An 18,278-nucleotide genomic window follows, 5' to 3' on the forward strand; every position below is an offset into this window, starting at 1 on the left:
CTTGACCTCTCTGATCCCGAGTGTCCCCACATGTGACGTGGGCTGCTGACTTGTTCAGCTCATAACAGCACCACGTCTCCAAGGCTGCTGCTTCTTTACTTGCTTGGATCCTTTGGGATCCTCCGGCTGCTGCATTCGTCTGTTGGCCTGCGTGTGTGTTTCATTTCCCATGTCATCCTGGCGGGAGGGGATGTTCTTGGCTCCTTCTGACCTGGTGTCCCCTAGAGGACCCGCCCTGGCACTCTGTGGACCCGAGACGCTGGCCAGGTGGCATGGGATCACGGATGATGCTACACAGACCCTGGGCACGGCTCTTGCAGCTGGGTTTCATGCGCCTTCACCCCGTTAACCAGCTACATCATGTTGCTCATCACAGATGGTGTTCACAGTGTAGACAAATCTGAACAGTGGGTTTTTAACAAAACTGGTAGTCCACCCCCCACGGCAGCCATGATGAAAATACTGGCATCCTTCCACCCTGCCTCTTTCTTCTTCTTTTCATTTTATTTGATAGGCAGAGCGACAGAGACAGATGATACCGAGATCTCCCGTCCCCTGGCTCCCTCCCCCAGACGCTCACACCGGCCACGGCTGGGCAAGGCCAAGTCCAGGAGCCTGGCACCCACCTGCCTGAGCTATCGCGGCTGCCTTCCATGGTGCACGCTAGCAGGAAGCTGGTACCAGGAGCAGAGGAGCTGGGACTTGAACCAGGCACCCCCCCCCCACTCTCTCTCTCTCTCTCTCTTTTTTAAGATTTATTTATTTTATTTGAAAGTCAGAGTTACAGAGAGGCAGAGAGAGAGAAAGAGGTCTTCCATCCTCTGGTTCACTCCCCAAATGGCCACCACGGCCAGAGCTGAGCCAATCCGAAGCCAGGAGCCAGGAGCTTCTTCCAGGTCTCCCACACGGGTGCAGGGGTCCAAGCACTTGGGCCATCTTCTACTGCTTTCCCAGGCCATAGCAGAAAACGGGTTTCGAAGTGGAGCAGCCGGGACTCGAACCGGCGGCCATGTGGGATGCTGGTACTGCAGACAGAGGCTTTACCCGCTACACCACAGCCCCAGCCCACAGGCACTCTCATGGGATGCAGGCTTCCCAGACAGCTGCTGAGCCACTGCACAGCGTGCCCAACCCAATGCCTCCTTCCTCTCCACGTAGCTGACATCGCCATGGGATTTTCCATTTGGCGTCTCACGGCAGAGATACGGGGACACCTGAACTGGTGGGGAGTGTGTGAGCCTCCCTGACCAAGTCCAGCAAAGCTCAAGGTTGTTGGTGCCTGTTGTCCGGAGGGGGCAGTGGGGAGGGGGTCAGGACCACCTCCAGGATGTGTGGGCAGCAGGGAATGTGGCAGTGTGAGTTAGTTACCGTGTCGTGGGGTGCCACGTGGCTGGCGGAAGGGGCCGAGCAGCTCCCCAAACCCTGACCTGGGAGAACGACCCTGAGATCTAATGATAGATGCATCTGTGAGATCTGTGTATCCGCATATATTATGCGCCATTGGATGTCATGTGTGTAATCCACAATATTCTAAGTGTGTATGAGCGACTTCAAAGAGTATATGGGAAAATGGAATTAGATGATAAATTTATGTTGGTGCCAAAAATTTTTGAAATCTTTGCATCATTTTTTCTTCACACATTTTTCATGAGGTTTTTGAAGACCGCTCATGCATGGGCTTTAAAATTTTTTTCACCAAAATAAACTCATCTTTTAATTTCATTTTCCACAAACTTTAAAAAAACCCACTTTATCTATCTATCTATCTATCTATCTATTTATTTATTTTTGACAGGCAGAGTGGACAGTGAGAGAGACAGAGAGAAAGGTCTTCCTTTGCCGTTGGTTCACCCCCCAATGGCCGCTACGGCCAGCGCTGCACTGATCCAAAGCCAGTAGCCAGGTGCTTCTCCTGGTCTCCCATGCGGGTACAGGGCCCAAGGACTTGGGCCATCCTCCACTGCACTCCCGGGCCACAGCAGAGAGCTGGACAGGAAGAGAAGCAACCGGGAGAGAATCTGGCGCCCCGACCAGGACTAGAACCTGGTGTGCCGGCGCCGCAGGCAGAGGATTAGCCTAGTGAGCCACAGTGCCAGCCCCCCACTCTGTTTATTTGCAATATAGAGACCGACAGAGATAGGCAGACAGACAGAGACAGAGAGAGTGCCCATCTGCTAGTCCACTGTCCAAGTGCCCACAGTGGCCGGGGGTCGGCTGTTGCTGGAGCTGGGAGCTGTGGATTCAATCCAGTCTCCCATGAAGGTGGCAGAAACCCAAGTAATTGAGCCATCCCCACTGCCCCCAGGGTCTGCACTGGCAGGAAGCTGGGGTCAGGAGTAGGTACAGGCACCCCAGGGTGGGATGCACTGCCCCCAGGGTCTGTACTGGCAGGAATTTGGGGTCCGGAGTGGATACAGGTACCCCAGGGTGGGATGCACTGCCCCCAGGGTCTGTATTGGCAGGAAGTTGGGGTCCGGAGTGGATACAGGTACCCCAGGGTGGGATGCACTGCCCCCAGGGTCTGTATTGGCAGGAAGTTGGGGTCCGGAGTGGATACAGGCACCCCAGGGTGAGATGCAGGTGTCTTGACCACCAGGCCGACCACCGCCTCCTCACCCAGCTCTGAGGTGCCCTTGTATATCACTCTCTGAAGAAAGGAGACCTGCTAGGGTATATATCCCACTGAGGAAAGGACAAAAAAATTATATAATTTACATCTTATGTCTTTCTATATTTAAATGTTTTTGTTAACTACAAGCATGTACACTCACATGCTCCTCACACACAAGTCACACACATGTTCACAGCACACATGTGCCCCACCCTTAGTTGGGAACCCATCCCTGAGCCACTTTGCCTACACTGGAATCTCCTTCGTCTTGCTGTTCATCCATTTTCTCTCCAGCCTGCATCCCGCTAAACTGTCGCCTTACGGGTGTGTGTCTACCTCTTTCTTATTTTTTATAAAGATGTATTTATTTATTTGAAAGGCAGAGTTACAGATAGAGGCAGAGAGAATGAGGGAGACAGGAAGAGAGAGAGATCTTCCATCCGCTGATTCACTCCCCAGTTGGCTTCAATGGCTGGGCCAGGCTGAAGCCAAGAGCTAGGATCCTCCCTGTGTTTGGTGACTGGGTGCTTCCGCTGGGCATGGTGCTGGCGAGGTTCCCCCATGCACTAGCAGCATCAACACGCCAGTCCTTTACGTTGGCAAATAATACCCCATCGTGTCTGGTTTGCAATGCAGAAAAATATCCTTGTGGATTACGGGCTGCGAAGAATCACATTCCTGGTCGCCCAGCAGGTCAGTCGGGTGCCCGGGTCGCCTGTGGGAGTCTGTTCCCTTCCCCCGGGCTCAGTGCTGTTTGTTTGATGTTTGGTCTGTAGATCAGGGTGGGGTCAGTGATTAGAAAAGAGAAGTGACCTCGGGTTACCGGGAGCAGCCACCAAGGAGCTCTATAGGTATTCCTGTGAGTCTGGCTGGACCTAACTGTCGTTTGTATGGATCTCTTTCTGTAGAAAGAATTTCCCAAGTTCTTCACTTTCAGAGCAAGAGACGAGGTAAGCACGAAAGCCGTGACCCCGGACTCTCTCCCAAGGCGTCTTTGATCTGCATGAAAAATGCGCTCCCCACGTAGGGTCTCCCGTCTTATAGACCGTGGTGGTGACGTTTGTGTAGACCGAGCTCCCGCTGGGAGAGTGGTTCTAGCGAGAGCCTCGTGTTTCCCACGTGGAGCGCAGACCTTGCAAAATCCTGCCCTTTCTCCAAGAGTTTTGTATGTGGTGGCTCGCTGGGAAGACGGCCCTAAACCAGCCTCTTTTTCGTGTGGTCGTCTTGCTCAGGGCTTGGCAGACTATGACTGTTAGTCTGTCCCCTGGTTTTTGTAAATAAAGTTTTATGGGGACACAACCGCACACATTTGATTCCGAATTGTGCAATGTGGCTCGCTGCACAGTGGAGAATGAGTAGCTGGGGTGGAGACCATTTGGCCCATCCACCTGAAACATTTACTCTCTGGCCCTTTAAGAAAGAGTTCATGGTTCATTGACCCTGTTCTAGGACAGATGGGCACAGATGCGAGATCCCACTGGATTCGCACCGTGGGAGAGGCTGCAGCCATGAGCCACGAGCTCAGCTAGGACCCAGGAGGCAACAGTGCCCCCGGCACACAGTCTCCCAATGCTCAGCGGCTCTCAGCAAAACTGCAGGTCCCTTGCACCTGCGGGTTGCTCACCAGTTAGCTGATCCAGTGAATGCCACATTCCTGGGTATGGGGTCTGCAGGAGAGGGCACCCGTGTCACCCTGCGTGCCTGTGTCTGTCCATCCGCTCTGTCCATCCGGCTGGCCTGCAGTTCGCGGAGGACCGCATTTACCGCCACCTGGAGCCGGCCCTGGCCTTCCAGCTAGAGCTCAGCCGCATGCGCAACTTCGACCTGACCGCCGTGCCCTGCGCCAACCACAAGATGCATCTGTACCTGGGCGCCGCCAAGGTCAAGGAGGGGGCGGAGGTGACAGACCACAGGTTCTTCATCCGCGCCATCATCAGGCACTCGGACCTGATCACCAAGGTGAGGTGTCCCGAGCCATCGCGCCCACTGTTCAGAGCAGTGCCTGGGGCACCCACTTCCCACGCTTGTGGCCCCCAGCCTGGAGGGGGCAGGGGCTGCAACATGGCCTGTTGTCACGTCCCAGTTGGCGGTGCTTGGATCTGTTTCTTGTCCCCCTGAGGGTCTTCTGAGAAGACGGGAAACTATTGGTTTGTCAGGGAAATTCTTAGGTTTGTCAATTGAGAGGTTGTTGTTCATGGTTTCTTACATTTAGCAAAGTAATCTGACTATGGTAAGGAAATTTCAAGCCACTGAAAACCTTTGTAATGCTTTAAAAAATTATTTTATTTATTGGGGAGACAGAGAGAGCTCCCCTATCTGTAGGCTTACTCCCCAAATGCTGGTGGGTTGAAGCCAGGAGCCAGGAACTGCCTCTGAGTCTCCCACGTGGGTGGCAGGAACCCAAGCACTGGAGCCATCACCTGCTGTTTCCCGGGGTGCACGGGGGCAGGAAGCTGGAATCAGGAGCCCGAACCAGGACTTGAACCCCAGCGCTCTGATGTGAAAGGCGAGCATCCCTCCAGGCCCCATGGCCACCCCCAAACATGCTAAACCGGATCAGGTGGAAGGACCCTGAATGCTGCCACAGAAGGGCCAGCCCTGGTGGGGTCCCTCTGTGGGCCTGATTCTGGGCTGGCACTCTCGAGCGCCAGGTGCCGTGCCACATGCCAGGGCTCAGGCCAGAGAGCTCCTTCGCCAGGTATCACTGGCCTTCACTGGCCCGTTACTTCTGGGCCTGGTTTTCATTGGCCAGTTACTTGTGGGTGTGGTTTTCTTTGGCCAATTACTTGTGGACCTTTCTCCATGTTAATGAAGAATGGTCCGTGATGCTTTTTTCCTCCTAAACTCCTCCCCGTTTGATGGACAATAAGCTAGTCTCCAGTTTTGCCATTTCATTCACTTAGAATAGATGTTTTAATAGATCTTTTTTTTAAAAAAAATTATTTATTTGAAATTCAGAGTTACATAGAGAGAGGAGAGGCAGAGAGAGAAAGAGAAAGAGAGGTCTTTCATTCGCTGGTTCACTCCCCAGATGGCTGCAACGGCCAGGGCTGGGTCGATTTGAAGCCAGGAGCCAGGAGTTTCTTCCAGGTCTCCCACATGGGTGCAGGGGTCCAAGGATTTGTGTCATCCTCTACTGCTTTTCCAGGCCATAGCAGAGAGCTGGATTGGAAGTGGAGCAGCCGGGTCTTGAACCAGAGCCCATATGGGATGCCGGAACTTCAGACCAGGGTGTTAACCCGCTGCGCCACAGCGCTGACCCCAATATAGATCTTGTGTGTAGGGTGTTTGTGTGTGTGTGTGTGGGGGGGAGAGGACGGGGGACGCACATGATGGTCGCTGAAAACGCCTAGTTTTTCATTCACGGTTTCCAAGGACGGGGCTCGCCGTGCCCAAAGGGGGCAAGGGGGCGCCAGGGGGAAGTCCCAGGGAGGTCAGGTGACAGGGGAGAATGTGGCTAGGAATATTTACTATGGTCTCCGAAGGCAGCCATGGACAAGGCCCAGGCAAGCAGGTTTACGGTTAGGGGAGGCTGTGAGTCATTTTGGCAGGTCCCCGGGGCACGGGGCTGGAAGGTGAGAGCCAGCTATGGAGGCGGCTGGCAGTGGCCCGGGGTTGGTTGCTTTGCACTGAAGACCACAGTCCGAAGGCACTGTGTTGGCTGTCCCTAGGACCTGGCCAGCCCTGGGTGGGGGTGGGGCAGCCCCTCCAGGGTCAGCTGCAGACCACAGGCTGCTACCAGACCTTGGGCTGTTGGGCGCCTGGGCTAGGCCTTCCTGCCTGGCACGTGGGAGGAGGGTGATGTTTGTGGCTCCCTCTGTGCGCCCCCCTCCCAGGCTGCGTTTTCGCGCTCCTCACCTTCGCCCCACCCCCGCCCCGCCCCCCGCAGGAGGCGTCCTTCGAGTACCTGCAGAACGAGGGCGAGAGGCTGCTGCTGGAGGCCATGGACGAGCTGGAGGTGGCCTTCAACAACACCAGCGTGCGCACCGACTGCAACCACATCTTCCTCAACTTCGTGCCCACCGTCATCATGGACCCCCTCAAGGTCTCGCCTGCGGGGCGGGGGGTGGCTCCCCCGGGGAGGCAGGGGTCTCACCCGGCTCTTTGTGCCACGCTGCTTTGGGGTCTCCCCTCCCGGCCCTTGAGAGCGGAGCTGCGGGTGAACACCAGCACCTTGGAGCCTCACTGGCAGCCGGAGACGCCTGCCTCCATTAGACCCTGGAACCTTGAGACGCGCACCACGCGTGGCCAGTGTCTAACTCCTCGGCTAGGGGCCTCGGGCCCTTGCAGGCGGATGGCTTGTGCGGGGTACATGGGTGGCGGCCAGCGCTGCGCCTTCAGTCCGTGTTGCCGCCCCACCGTCTTCGGAGTGTGCGGGGAGTGGGCTCTGAAACCGGCCCTGGCGTGTCTCCGGGCAGATCGAGGAGTCGGTGCGCTCCATGGTGATGCGCTACGGCAGCCGCCTGTGGAAGCTGCGTGTGCTCCAAGCCGAGGTCAAGATCAACATCCGGCAGAGCACCAGCGGCAGCGCCCTGCCCGTCCGCCTCTTCATCACCAACGAGTCCGGCTACTACCTGGACATCAGCCTCTACAAGGAAGTGACCGAGCCCAGAACTGGCAACGTAAGGCCGGGTGGGGGCGCGGGGGAGCCACGGCAGTGGGGTGTGCGTGTGCGCGCTGCGCCCGTGTTGTACCGCATCCCCACGTCCTACCTAAGCGGCAGCCCCCACAACCCCCGGGGCGGGCGCCTTTCCCCGCTGTGGCGTCCAGTCCCAGGCCCGCGTACCCGGTTCATCGTGGTGCCGCCTCCAAATTGGTTTGTGTGTGGAAATAGTGATTCACTTCTGTGAAGTGGGTCAGGGGGCCTTTTGCCGGCCATTTGTGTATATATGAGAGTACTCATGGTAAATGGAGTAAAAGTTAGGGAAGTGTTGTTGGGGCAAAAAACTTTTGAAATCCATGCAGAGTTTTTTTTTTTAAGATTTATTTATTTATTTGAAAGATAGAGTTAAAGAGAGGTAGAGGCAGAGACAGAGAGAGAGACAGAGAGAGAGAGAGAGAGAGGTCTTCCATCTGCTGGTTCACTCCCCAAATGACCACAATGGCTGTAGCTGAGCCGATCCAATCCAAAGCAGGGAGCCAGGAGCTTCCTCCAGGTCTCCCACGTGGGCGCAGGGGCCCAAGCACTTGGGCCATCCTCCACTGCTTTCCCAGGCCACAGCAGAGAGCTGGATCGGAAGCAGAGCAGCCAGGTCTTGAACAGGCACCCGTATGGGACGCCGGTACTGCAGGCAGCGGCTTCACCAGCCATGCCACCGCGGCCGGCCCTCGGAGTTTTTCATAATAGGTGTTTTCCTGCAACTTTTTAAAGACTCTCTCTTACATGAAAATCAGCTTTAAAAAATTGTTTGTTCAGAGAGCCACAGACAGAGCTCCCATCTGCTGCTTCACATCCCAAATGCGTGCAATGGCCAGGGCTGGGGCAGAGCCGGGGAATTCAACCCAGGTCTCCCCTGTGGTGGCGACGCCCCAGCTCCTGGAGCCGTCACCGCTGCCTTGTGGGGTCTGCATTAGGGGGAAGCTGGAGGCAGGAGCCACAGCCAGGCTCTGATCTGGGGTGCGGGCACCTTTTCTGCTGAGGCAGACGCACGCCCTCACACTTTTAATTCCATTTTCCATGAACATTTTGAAGTCTCTCTCTCTCTCTCTCTCTCACACACATACACACACACACACACACATGATTAGTAACTTTGAAATTCACTTTATTTATTTTGAAGTAAAGATGACACCCAGGAAGTTGCGGAATCAGGAGAGCGAGTTCCTGTGTCCGCTTCTCCCACTTCCCCTGTGACAGTAGCTCACTCAGCCCTAGCAGTGTGTTGTCAAAACCGGGGATTGGCATGTGCAGTTCTGTCCCCTCGAATACAGGCCGTACTCGGATTTCACCGGCTTTTGTGTGCACTTGTGTGTGTGCATGTGTGTACGTGTGCCTGTGCGCATGTTTATATGTGTGTGTGTGCAAATGGTAAGATGATCACAATCATTTCTGCAGCTCTGCCTCCGTGTCTCCCTCTGTGCCATCCTGTTCTGTGTGTGTGCACATGTATGTGTGTGCACATGTGTGCATGTGTGTATGTGTGTGTGCATGTGTGTATGTGTGTGTGCACATGTGTGTGTGAGTGGTGCGAGGGTTGTGGTCGTTTCTGCAGCTCAGCCTCTGCGTCTCCTCTGTGCCATCTTGTTCTGTGTGTGCACGTGTGTGTGTGCATGTGTGTGTATGTGTGTGTACATGTGTGTCTGTGAATGGTATGATGACTGTAGTCATCTCTGCATCTCTGCCTCCACGTCTCCTCTGTGCCATCCCGTTCTGTGTGTGTGCACGTGTGTGCGTGTGTGAGTGGTACGAGGGTCGTGGTCATTTCCAGCTCGGCCTCCGCGTCTCCCTCTGAGCCGTCTGTCCTGGTTGTCAGCAGACAGGCAGGGCCATGCACCAGCCCGGACCCTCCCTTGATAGGCCAGCAGGGCTTTGCTTTGCCTTTGCGCTTCCGTCGAGGGCTGGGTGGAGACGGGAGGGGCGGCCAGGTGGTCTGTGCGGCCTCCCTCACCGTCCGCCTTCTTGCCTCCTGGAACAGATCATGTTTCACTCCTTCGGCCACAAGCAGGGGCCTCAGCACGGGATGCTGATCAACACCCCCTACGTCACCAAAGACCTGCTGCAGGCCAAGCGGTTCCAGGCCCAGTCGCTGGGCACCACCTACGTGTACGACTTCCCAGAAATGTTCAGGCAGGCAAGTCTCGCGGCTTCCCCCCACCCCCGGGCCCTCTGAGCTGGGCCCTGCTGTCCGCGGCTGCTCCCTGGGTCTCAGGCTGAAGAACACGGAGAAGCAAACCCTGGGAATGCGTTAGGCACTTGTTTTCCCAAAGCAAACCCACTTCCGTCCCAGAGATAAAGGTAGTACCAGGGAGACGTTTCAGAGAATAAAGGAGACTGGAAGAAAGATAAAAAGTAAGTCCTCATTCCCTGTTCTGTGACCAGTCACTTAGTGTTCTGTTGCCTTTCCTTCTGCCTCTTACATGTCCCCTTTATTAAGTCTCTGCCCCTCGCCAGGCTCCATTCTAAGGCTGAGTGGACCAGGGTGAAGAGCAGGGGATTACTGCCTTGATTTATTTATTTGCTTGTTTGTTCATATTTGAAAGGCAGAGTGGCAGCGAGAGAGAGAGAGAGAGAGAGAGAGAGAGAGACCGTCCATCTGCTGGTTCACTCCCCAGATGGCCACAACAGCCGGGGTGGGTCACACTGAATCCAGGAACCAGGAGCTCCATCCTGGTCCCCGACGTGGGGGCAGGGGCTTGAGCTGTCACCTGCAGCCCCCCAGGGTGTGCGTCAGCAGGAAGCTGCATGGGAAGCGGAGGTGGGAGTCGATCCCAGGCACCCTGTATGGGATGCCGGTGTCCCAAGAGGTGGCGCCGTGCGCTGCGCCACAGCATCTGCCCCAAGCCTCCTTCCAGAAAGGAATGTTTCCTTATGTTGTTCTGATTGAAGGCAGTGGGAAATGCAGAAAGGGATGGGAACAAGGAAACAAAGTTATGGCCAATGTGCGCACCCACTATCGATGCTTTTCAGTTGCAAGAACATTTGCATGTGTTCAGTGGTTTCTTTCTGCCCCTTTTTAAACAGCGCAATGAGCCAGCTGACTTAGTGCTGGGCTCTCTCTCCACTCCCCCTCTGCTGCTTTGTGACTGATGTTTGTGAATCCAAGGTCCAGGGCCTCCCACTGGGCGGGAAGGATCCGTTCTTACCTGTGCCCCAGCCGTGGGAGATGCAGCACTGTTGGAAAAGCTGCTCCCTGGAGTCACTGCAGCCTGGCCTTGAACCTGTCCTTTGCTCCCTGCTGCCCCTGGACAAGTTCTTTACCTTTCTGGGCTTCATTTTCCTACAAGGTTGTTGGAGAAATATATGTGAAGTGTTCAGTAGGTGCCTAATAAATATATATATTCAGTAGGTGCCTAATAAGCAAATATATGTAAAGAACTCAGTAGGTACCTGATGAATATCTGTGAAATATTCAAGAAGTGCCTAATAAATACCTATATGTGGAGTATTCCATAGGCGCCTAATATTTGCCATTATGAATATCATTGTCTGTGTCTTTTGCCTCTGCCCTCATAGGCCATAGCAGAAGAAGTAAAACTGACTCAGAAGCAAATCCATTCTTTTTCTTTTTGATAAAGAAGCAGAGTACAGGTTGAGTAGCCTTTATCTGAAATGCTTGGGAGCATAGATGTTACCGTTTGAGCATCCCTAATTCAAAACCTGGAACCTGATGTGCTCCGCCGAAGTCTGATTCCTAGGGTGGTGTTGGTGCTCAGAAAGTGTCAGGCTTCAGAGCACTTTGGATTTCGGATTCCAGATCAGCGGCGTCCCAGCTGTACTGTAGACAGCCCCCACCTTTGCAAACAGCTGAAGTGGAAAATTTCCAAGGGAAATGGGTCTTATCAAAACTGGCTCAGAGGGGCTGGCACCTGTGGTGCCGGCATCCCAATTGAGTGCCTGTTCATGTCCTGGCTGCTCCACTTCCAATCCAGCTCCCTGCTAATGGCCTGGGAAAAGCCATGGAAGATGGCCCGAGTGCATGGACCTCTGCTACCCTTCTAGGAGACCCGGATGAAGCTCCTGGCTCCTGGCTTTGGCTGTTTCAGCCATCTAGGGAGTGACCCAGCGGATGGAAGATCTCTCTCTGTCTCTCTGTCTCCCCCCCTCTTTCTGGGACTCTGCCTTTCAAATAAATAAATAATAAAGTCTTAAAAAAAACTGACTCAAGAAGAAATAGAAAATCTGACCTGAATAGATTATAAGCATGAAAGGAATTGAGTTAATAGTTTTTAAAAGTCCACCCATTGCGATTGGGCCAGGATGGTTTTATAACAATTTCTCAAAAACCTTCAAGGAACAGATAATTCTGTTTGAATACAAATTGTTTAGCAAGTAGGAAAAAAACAATGCTTCCTAACTAATTTTATCAGGTTTCGCCTTACTATTAACTCAGATAGGAACGTTCGGAAAGGGAAATGATATCTCATTTATGGGCACAGAAGCAAAATTCATAAAATATTAGCAAATGAAATCCAGTAGTTTTGCAAATATTGGACCAAGTAATGTTTATTCTGGGGCTTCTTATAAGACTTGCTTTACAAAGTCTATTCATATATTTCGCACATTAATGAATGGATCAAGAAAAAACTTGAATGTCTCACTAGATGTAAGAAAATACTTGACAAAATATACCTACTCGTGCTAACTCTTACCAGGATAGAAGGTAATTTGTTTATCTCGATGACGATATCAACCTAAAATTAATTTGTACCTAGTGGTAAAATGTCAGTTGTCTTAAAGATGGGGACAGGATGGGTGTGCATTGTCACTTCTGTTCCAAACCTTTTACTGGAGTTCTTGGCCAATGTAATAACATAGGAAAAAGAAAGAAAGATTGGAAAAGAAAAACAAAACTACCTTTTTTGGTAGGTGAAAAAATGTGTAGGAAAGGAATCCAGGAGAATGTGTACAATTGGAGAATACAGTAGGGTTGCTCCATATAAGGCCAATATGCAAACTGATTGGATTCCTATCGTAATTGAACAGTTGTAGCGATGATCACCTGATATAACTGGGGAACACATTCATGGCACCCTAGTCCACTGTAACCTCCTGAGAATAAATCAAACAAAAAGCACACAAGATCCTTACGGAGGAAATTTTCCAGCTTTGTGGAGATACATAAACCGTAAATAAATGGAGAGACGGCGCATACTCATGCATGATGGAAAGATTCGATATTGTGAAGTTAGTTCACACAATTAGCGCATTCAGGCTCATTCTTTTGTAGAATTTGGAAAGCTGATCTTAGGGGTGTGCATGTGGCACAGTGGTTCAGTCCTTGTAGGACCCCTGCATCCCATCTGAGAGGGCCTGGGTTCAAGTCCCACCTCTACTTCCATCTGGCTTCCGCCTACGTGCTCCGTGGGGGCAGCAGGTGCACTGCCATCCCTGGGCCCCCGCTGCCCACTGGGAGACCCAGACTGAGTTGTACCGAGGACATCACATGTTTCCTCTCTCCTCCTGTGTCCCCAGGCCCTCTTTAAGCTGTGGGGCTCCCCGGACAAGTACCCCAAGGACATCCTGACCTACACGGAGTTAGTGCTGGACCCTCAGGGCCAGCTGGTGGAGATGAACCGGCTTCCTGGCGGCAACGAGGTAGGTGCTCGGCAGAGCCCAGCCCCCCGGAGACCGGCTCGGTCTTCCTCCAAGGCCCCCCTGGAGACGCAAGCCTGCTGCCCTGAGACGCCCGCCTCTCCCCGCAGGTGGGCATGGTGGCTTTCAAGATGCGGTTCAAGACCCGAGAGTACCCAGAAGGGCGGGACGTGATCGTCATCGGCAACGACATCACCTTCCGCATCGGCTCCTTCGGCCAGGGGGAGGACCTGCTGTACATGCGGGCGTCCGAGCTGGCCCGGGCCGAGGGCATCCCCAAAGTCTACCTGGCGGCCAACAGCGGGGCCCGCATCGGCCTGGCCGAGGAGATCAAGCACATGTTCCAGGTGGCCTGGGTGGACCCCGAGGACCCCCACAAGGTACGCACGCGCTGGGGCTGGGGTGGCCGCGTGACGCTCGGCTGCTACAGGTGGGGCAGAGCGCCGGTGACGCCACGACTGGAGAGGGCCACGCCTGAGCTTGTGCCACGGGGTCACGGCGAAAGGCCGGCGCGTGAAGCTTACTTTGTAAAATTCCCTTCAGGCTGTGTGCATAAGGTGTGCGTGAAACACAAGTGAATCTTTTCTCTTTTTCTTTTTTTGTAAAGATTTATTTATTATTTATTTGAAAGGCAGAATTTCAGAGAGGCAGAGAGAGAGAGACTGATCAATGTTCCGTGTGCTGGCTTACTTCCCGGATGGCTGCAATGGCCAGGGCTGGGCCAGGCAGAAACCAGGAGCTCCCTCCAGGTCTCCATGTGGGTGGCAGGGGCGCAAGCACTTGGCCCATCCTCTGCTGCTTTCCCAGGTGCATGAGCAGGGAGCTGGATTGGAAGTGGAGCAGCCAGGACTTGAACCAGCGCCCATATGGGATGCTGGTGCTGGAGACGGTGGCTTAACCTGCTACGCCACAGCATCGGCCCCACAGAAGAGAATTTTGTGTTTAGACTTGGTCCCATCCCCAAGATCTCATTATTTGCAGAAATTGGAGAATTTGAGAAAATTCTCCATGTGAGACACTTGTGTCCCTAAGCATTTCTGTTGAGGAGCAGTAAGTACATGCGTGCCACACACACACACACACACACACACACTCCGCGTGCAGAGAGCACAAGCAGCCTGACTTTAACATCAAGGTTTTATGAGGGGGGCTGGCCTGAAGTGGGTGAGTACCTGAGCAGGTTACTCAGGGTAATGGTAATGAAAAGATGGAGAAAGGCTGAGTGGCAGCGGCGGTGGGAGAGGGCCGGGTGGGCAAAGCTGAGCTCAGACAAGCCCATGAGTGTCCAGCTGTTATTAGCCTGCTGCGTTATCAGGAGGTTGGCCTGTGTTACTCTTACAGTGCTGACATTAAAAACTTTTTAAAAATTTGAGGGGCAGGTGCTGTGCCTAGTAGGTTAAGACTCTGCCTGTGGTGCCAGCATCCCATATGGGCGCCGATTCGAGTCCCGGCTGCTCCTCTTCCGATCCAGCTCTCTGCTGTGGCCTGGGAAAGCAGTAGAGGATGGCCCAAGTCCTTGGGCCCCTGCACCCACATAGGAGACCCAGAAGAAGCTCCTGATTCCTGGCTTCAGATTGGCACAGCTCCAGCCATTGAGGCCATTTGGAGAGTGAACCAGCGGATGAAAGACCTTTCTGTCTGTTTCTGTCTGTAATTCTATCTCTCAAATAAATAAATAAATAAAATTAAAAATTATTTGAAAGGCAGAGAGAGAGAGATTTTCCATTGACCGGCTCACTCCCCAAACACCCACACCCGCCATGGCTGGGCCAGGGGGGCACCAGGAGCCAGGAGCTCCATCCAGGTCTCCCATGGGGGAGGTGGGGCCCAGGTGCTCGAGCCTTCCCTACTGCCTCCCAGGGTGCGCATCCCCAGGCGCTCGGATATGGGATGCCACCATCGCCCAGGCCAGTCATCCGCCGCCGTGCCGACAGGCGTTAACAAGCAGTGGCCGGGGGTGCAGGCAGCTGGACCCCCGGGGCTCACTGAATTCCGGTTTTCAAGGGGTTCAAATACCTGTACCTGACCCCGCAAGACTACACGAAGATCAGCTCCCTGAACTCCGTGCACTGCAGGCACATCGAGGAAGGAGGGGAATCCAGGTAAGCCTGGGCGTCCTGCCCTTCCCTGTGCACCTGCACGCAGGGCCGCTGGCATTTCGCCGCCACCCCGGGGCAGTAGTTTCAAGGCGGGTGGTGGCGTTTGTGCCAGGGGATCCTTGAGTGCCCTCCGGGGCGAGCACGGCTGGGACCTTTGAGATGAACCACTCCTTTGTCAAAATCGCACAGCCTGCAGGGGGAATTGGGCTCCTGGCTCCGCAGTGACATGGTGGGCAGGGCAGGGGTCTGTCCACTAAGAACCTCAGAGGCCCCCCACTGACCGTCGATCGTTCCCAGGGAAACTTGGGTCTTCCCTGAGTGCGACCGACTAAATCAGGATTTCCCAGATGGGGGTTTCTGGAATGTGCATTAGTGATATGTGGGCAAAAAAAAAAAAAATTTAAATTTCCGCAGTGAAATGAGCTTGCGAACCCTGGTAAGGGCGATGCGATCCACACCTTGCTGCAGGCCTGCTCAGAACCTTTGCAGCGAAGGGCGCGGGCGGCTCTGGGAGCGTGGGCGGGCATCGCAGGGGCCGAGGGGGTTGGGTCCTGGACCCTGGCCTCCCGAGCCTGGCCTGGGGGCTCGGGGCGGGGCTCGGGGCGTGGGCGGGATGGGGCTGGGGGCAAGGGGCGGGGCCTGGGGCGTGGGGGCTCGGGGCTCGGGGCGTGGGCGGGATGGGGCTTCTGCGTGGGTGAGCATCCCAGGGACCACGGGGGCGGGTCCTGGACCCTGGCCTCCCGGGCCTGGCCTGGGGGCTCGGGGCGGGGCTCGGCCTCCGACGGGCGCCTGGTCTTGCAGATACGTCATCACGGACATCGTGGGCAAGGAGGACGGCCTGGGCGTGGAGAACCTGCGGGGCTCGGGCATGATTGCCGGGGAGTCCTCCCTGGCGTACGACGAGATCGTCACCATCAGCATGGTGAGCCCCCACCCGCCCAGCGAGGACCCCCGGGCACCCACCGCGTGCGTGCACCCACGACCACCCTGTGGCCATTGCGTCCCCTCCACCCCTCCCGCTGCCCCAGGCTGAGAATCTTTCAAAGCCGCCCTCGCGGCACGTGTTCACCCAGAAGCACTTCTGGTAACCCCTCTGCCCCACTGTCCGTGGCACGTGTTTTTACCCGGAATTACTTCCGGGTAACCACCCCCATCCCGGAAGCACTTCTGGTAAACCCTCCACGGCACGTGTTTTTACCCAGAAGTGCTTCCGGGATGGGGGCGGTTACCCGGAAGTACTTCTGGGTGACCCCAGAGCAGCTAATGGCTGCCTCCCACATCACCGCGAGGCCGGGAAGCTGTTTCTGATGGTTCATGGGACAAATGGAGCTGACAGCTCAGTCTGTGTTGATGCAGAAGGAATTGTTTGGACCCGTGCCTGTCTTCATGGTGGGTTTCCCTCTGGTGTGAACACGCCAGCGTCCCGTGTGGGCACCTGTTTGAGTCCCTGCTCTGCAGGTCGGCTCGGCTCCCACCGAGGGTCCCCAAGCCTGGAACCGCCAGCCTCAGCAGTGCCCGGCGCTCCTTAAAATCGTGCCCAGCCCCACCCCAGGCCTCAGACCCAGGAGCGCCGGGCAGGGTTTTGCAGTGAGATGGCCTAGCCGTGGGCGGTGTCCACAAACCGGTGCCCGCTCCAAGCCCAAGGATGACCCCTCGTAGGGCACGGACTTTAGGTTTCTTATTGCATCAGAATGTACGAGCCTTCTCATTCCGTTGTGCAGGGACCCAGGGCTCACCAGACATCCGCAATGGCGCAGGGAATGCCTGTGTGTCGGTCCTCCCGCCTCCCCCGCAGAGCAGGATCGGAACCAGGGGCTTGCCATGGGCGCGGTCCTGTTAGCTCCACGCAGGCCGTCCCTGGCTTTCATCATTTTTATCTGCTAGGAACCTTTGGGTTGTGTGAGAGGCAGCCATCGCTCTGGAATGGCCAAGTTCAGTAGACATGCACCCAGGCCTCCTAAGACCCCGAGCCTTCACCGTCTGTCCGCTTTTCCCGTGCTTTTCTTAGCTGGCTGGGTTCTCTCCGGATAGGAAGCCAAGCTCCAAGTGCCTGGTAGGACAGGCTTTTGTTTCTGCCATTTGGGGATCAGTCAGGTGGAACCCTGGCCAAGCCGGAACTTGCACTTGTGGCCACCAGGGGGCGATGAGGCACGCCGCCCTCTGGGACTCAGACAAGCCGGAACTTCCACTTGTGGCCACCAGGGGGCGATGAGGCACGCCGCCCTCTGGGACTCAGACAAGCAGGAACTTGCACTTGTGGCCACCAGGGGGCGATGAGGTGCCGCCCTCTGGGACTCAGACAAGCAGGAACTTGCACTTGTGGCCACCAGGGGGCGATGAGGCACGCCGCCCTCTGGGACTCAGACAAGCAGGAATTTCCACTTGTGGCCACCAGGGGGCGATGAGGCACGCCACCCCCAGGGACTCAGAAGGGGTGGTGTCTCCTCCACAGGTGACCTGCCGGGCCCTGGGCATCGGGGCGTACCTGGTGAGGCTGGGCCAGCGCGTGATCCAGGTGGAAAATTCCCACATCATCCTCACAGGAGCCAGCGCTCTCAACAAGGTGACGGGGCGTGCGACTGAGGGGCAGGGGTCGGCACTGAGCCAGCCCAAAGCCAGGAGCCAGGAGCTTCTCCCGGGTCTCCCCCGGGAGTGCAGGGCCCAAGCACCGGGGCCATCCTCCACTGCTTTCCCAGGCGCATTAGCGGGGAGCTGGATGGGAAGAGGAGCAGCCAGGACTTGAACCGGCGCCCATATGGGATGCAGCGTCGCAGGCTGAGGCTTTACCCGCTAGGCCCCAGCGCCAGCCCGGTGAGGGTCATTTCAAGTTCCCATTCTCCTCTCCATGGGAAAGCAGCGACACTGCTGCTGCAGGGAGAGCTGCTGTCTAACTGCTGTAGACCGGGCCCTGGGGAGCCTGAGTAAGGTGAACGTCAGACTCCTCCAGCGAGCCCCGCTCCCTGTATTCTGTTTTTAAAAGTTAGTATTTTGGAAAGTTTCTTTTTGTTCATATGCAAGGCAGAGAGAGAGACAGAGAGAGAGAGAGAGAGAGATCATCCATCCACCTGTTCACTCTGCCAAATGCCAGCCACAGCCAGGAGCCCAGAATTCAGTCCAGGTCGCCCATGTGGGTGGCAGGAACCCAAGTACTGGAGCCGTCAGCGGCTGCCCCCCGGGCCGAGCACCCACAGGAAACTGGAATTGGAAGTGGAGCCGGGCCGGGAACCCAGGCTCTCTGATGCGGGCTGTGGGTGTTCCGTGTGGCGTCTTAACCACGTGCCAGCCCCCCACCCCCTAAAAGATTGACTGAGGGGCC

The 18,278-nt window shown here is 55.4% G+C and overlaps 1 protein-coding gene across 4 annotated transcripts in view; it reads left to right on the top strand.

Moving 5' to 3' along the window:
• ACACB (acetyl-CoA carboxylase beta) overlaps positions 1–18,278 on the top strand; it is a 125,553-nt gene that overhangs the window by 94,865 nt on the left and 12,410 nt on the right. For all 4 annotated transcript variants that reach the window (XM_062182599.1, XM_062182597.1, XM_062182598.1 and 1 more), the window contains 11 exons: positions 3,248–3,304; positions 3,520–3,561; positions 4,355–4,570; positions 6,501–6,656; positions 7,030–7,233; positions 9,247–9,402; positions 12,744–12,866; positions 12,974–13,243; positions 14,868–14,965; positions 15,764–15,884; positions 17,415–17,525. In XM_062182599.1, the coding sequence (XP_062038583.1) occupies positions 3,248–3,304; positions 3,520–3,561; positions 4,355–4,570; positions 6,501–6,656; positions 7,030–7,233; positions 9,247–9,402; positions 12,744–12,866; positions 12,974–13,243; positions 14,868–14,965; positions 15,764–15,884; positions 17,415–17,525 (1,554 nt within the window). The remainder of the gene's footprint in view (positions 1–3,247; positions 3,305–3,519; positions 3,562–4,354; positions 4,571–6,500; positions 6,657–7,029; positions 7,234–9,246; positions 9,403–12,743; positions 12,867–12,973; positions 13,244–14,867; positions 14,966–15,763; positions 15,885–17,414; positions 17,526–18,278) is intronic.

This window comes from Lepus europaeus, chromosome 23 (assembly GCF_033115175.1).
Source record: "Lepus europaeus isolate LE1 chromosome 23, mLepTim1.pri, whole genome shotgun sequence".
Lineage (NCBI taxonomy): Eukaryota > Metazoa > Chordata > Mammalia > Lagomorpha > Leporidae > Lepus > Lepus europaeus.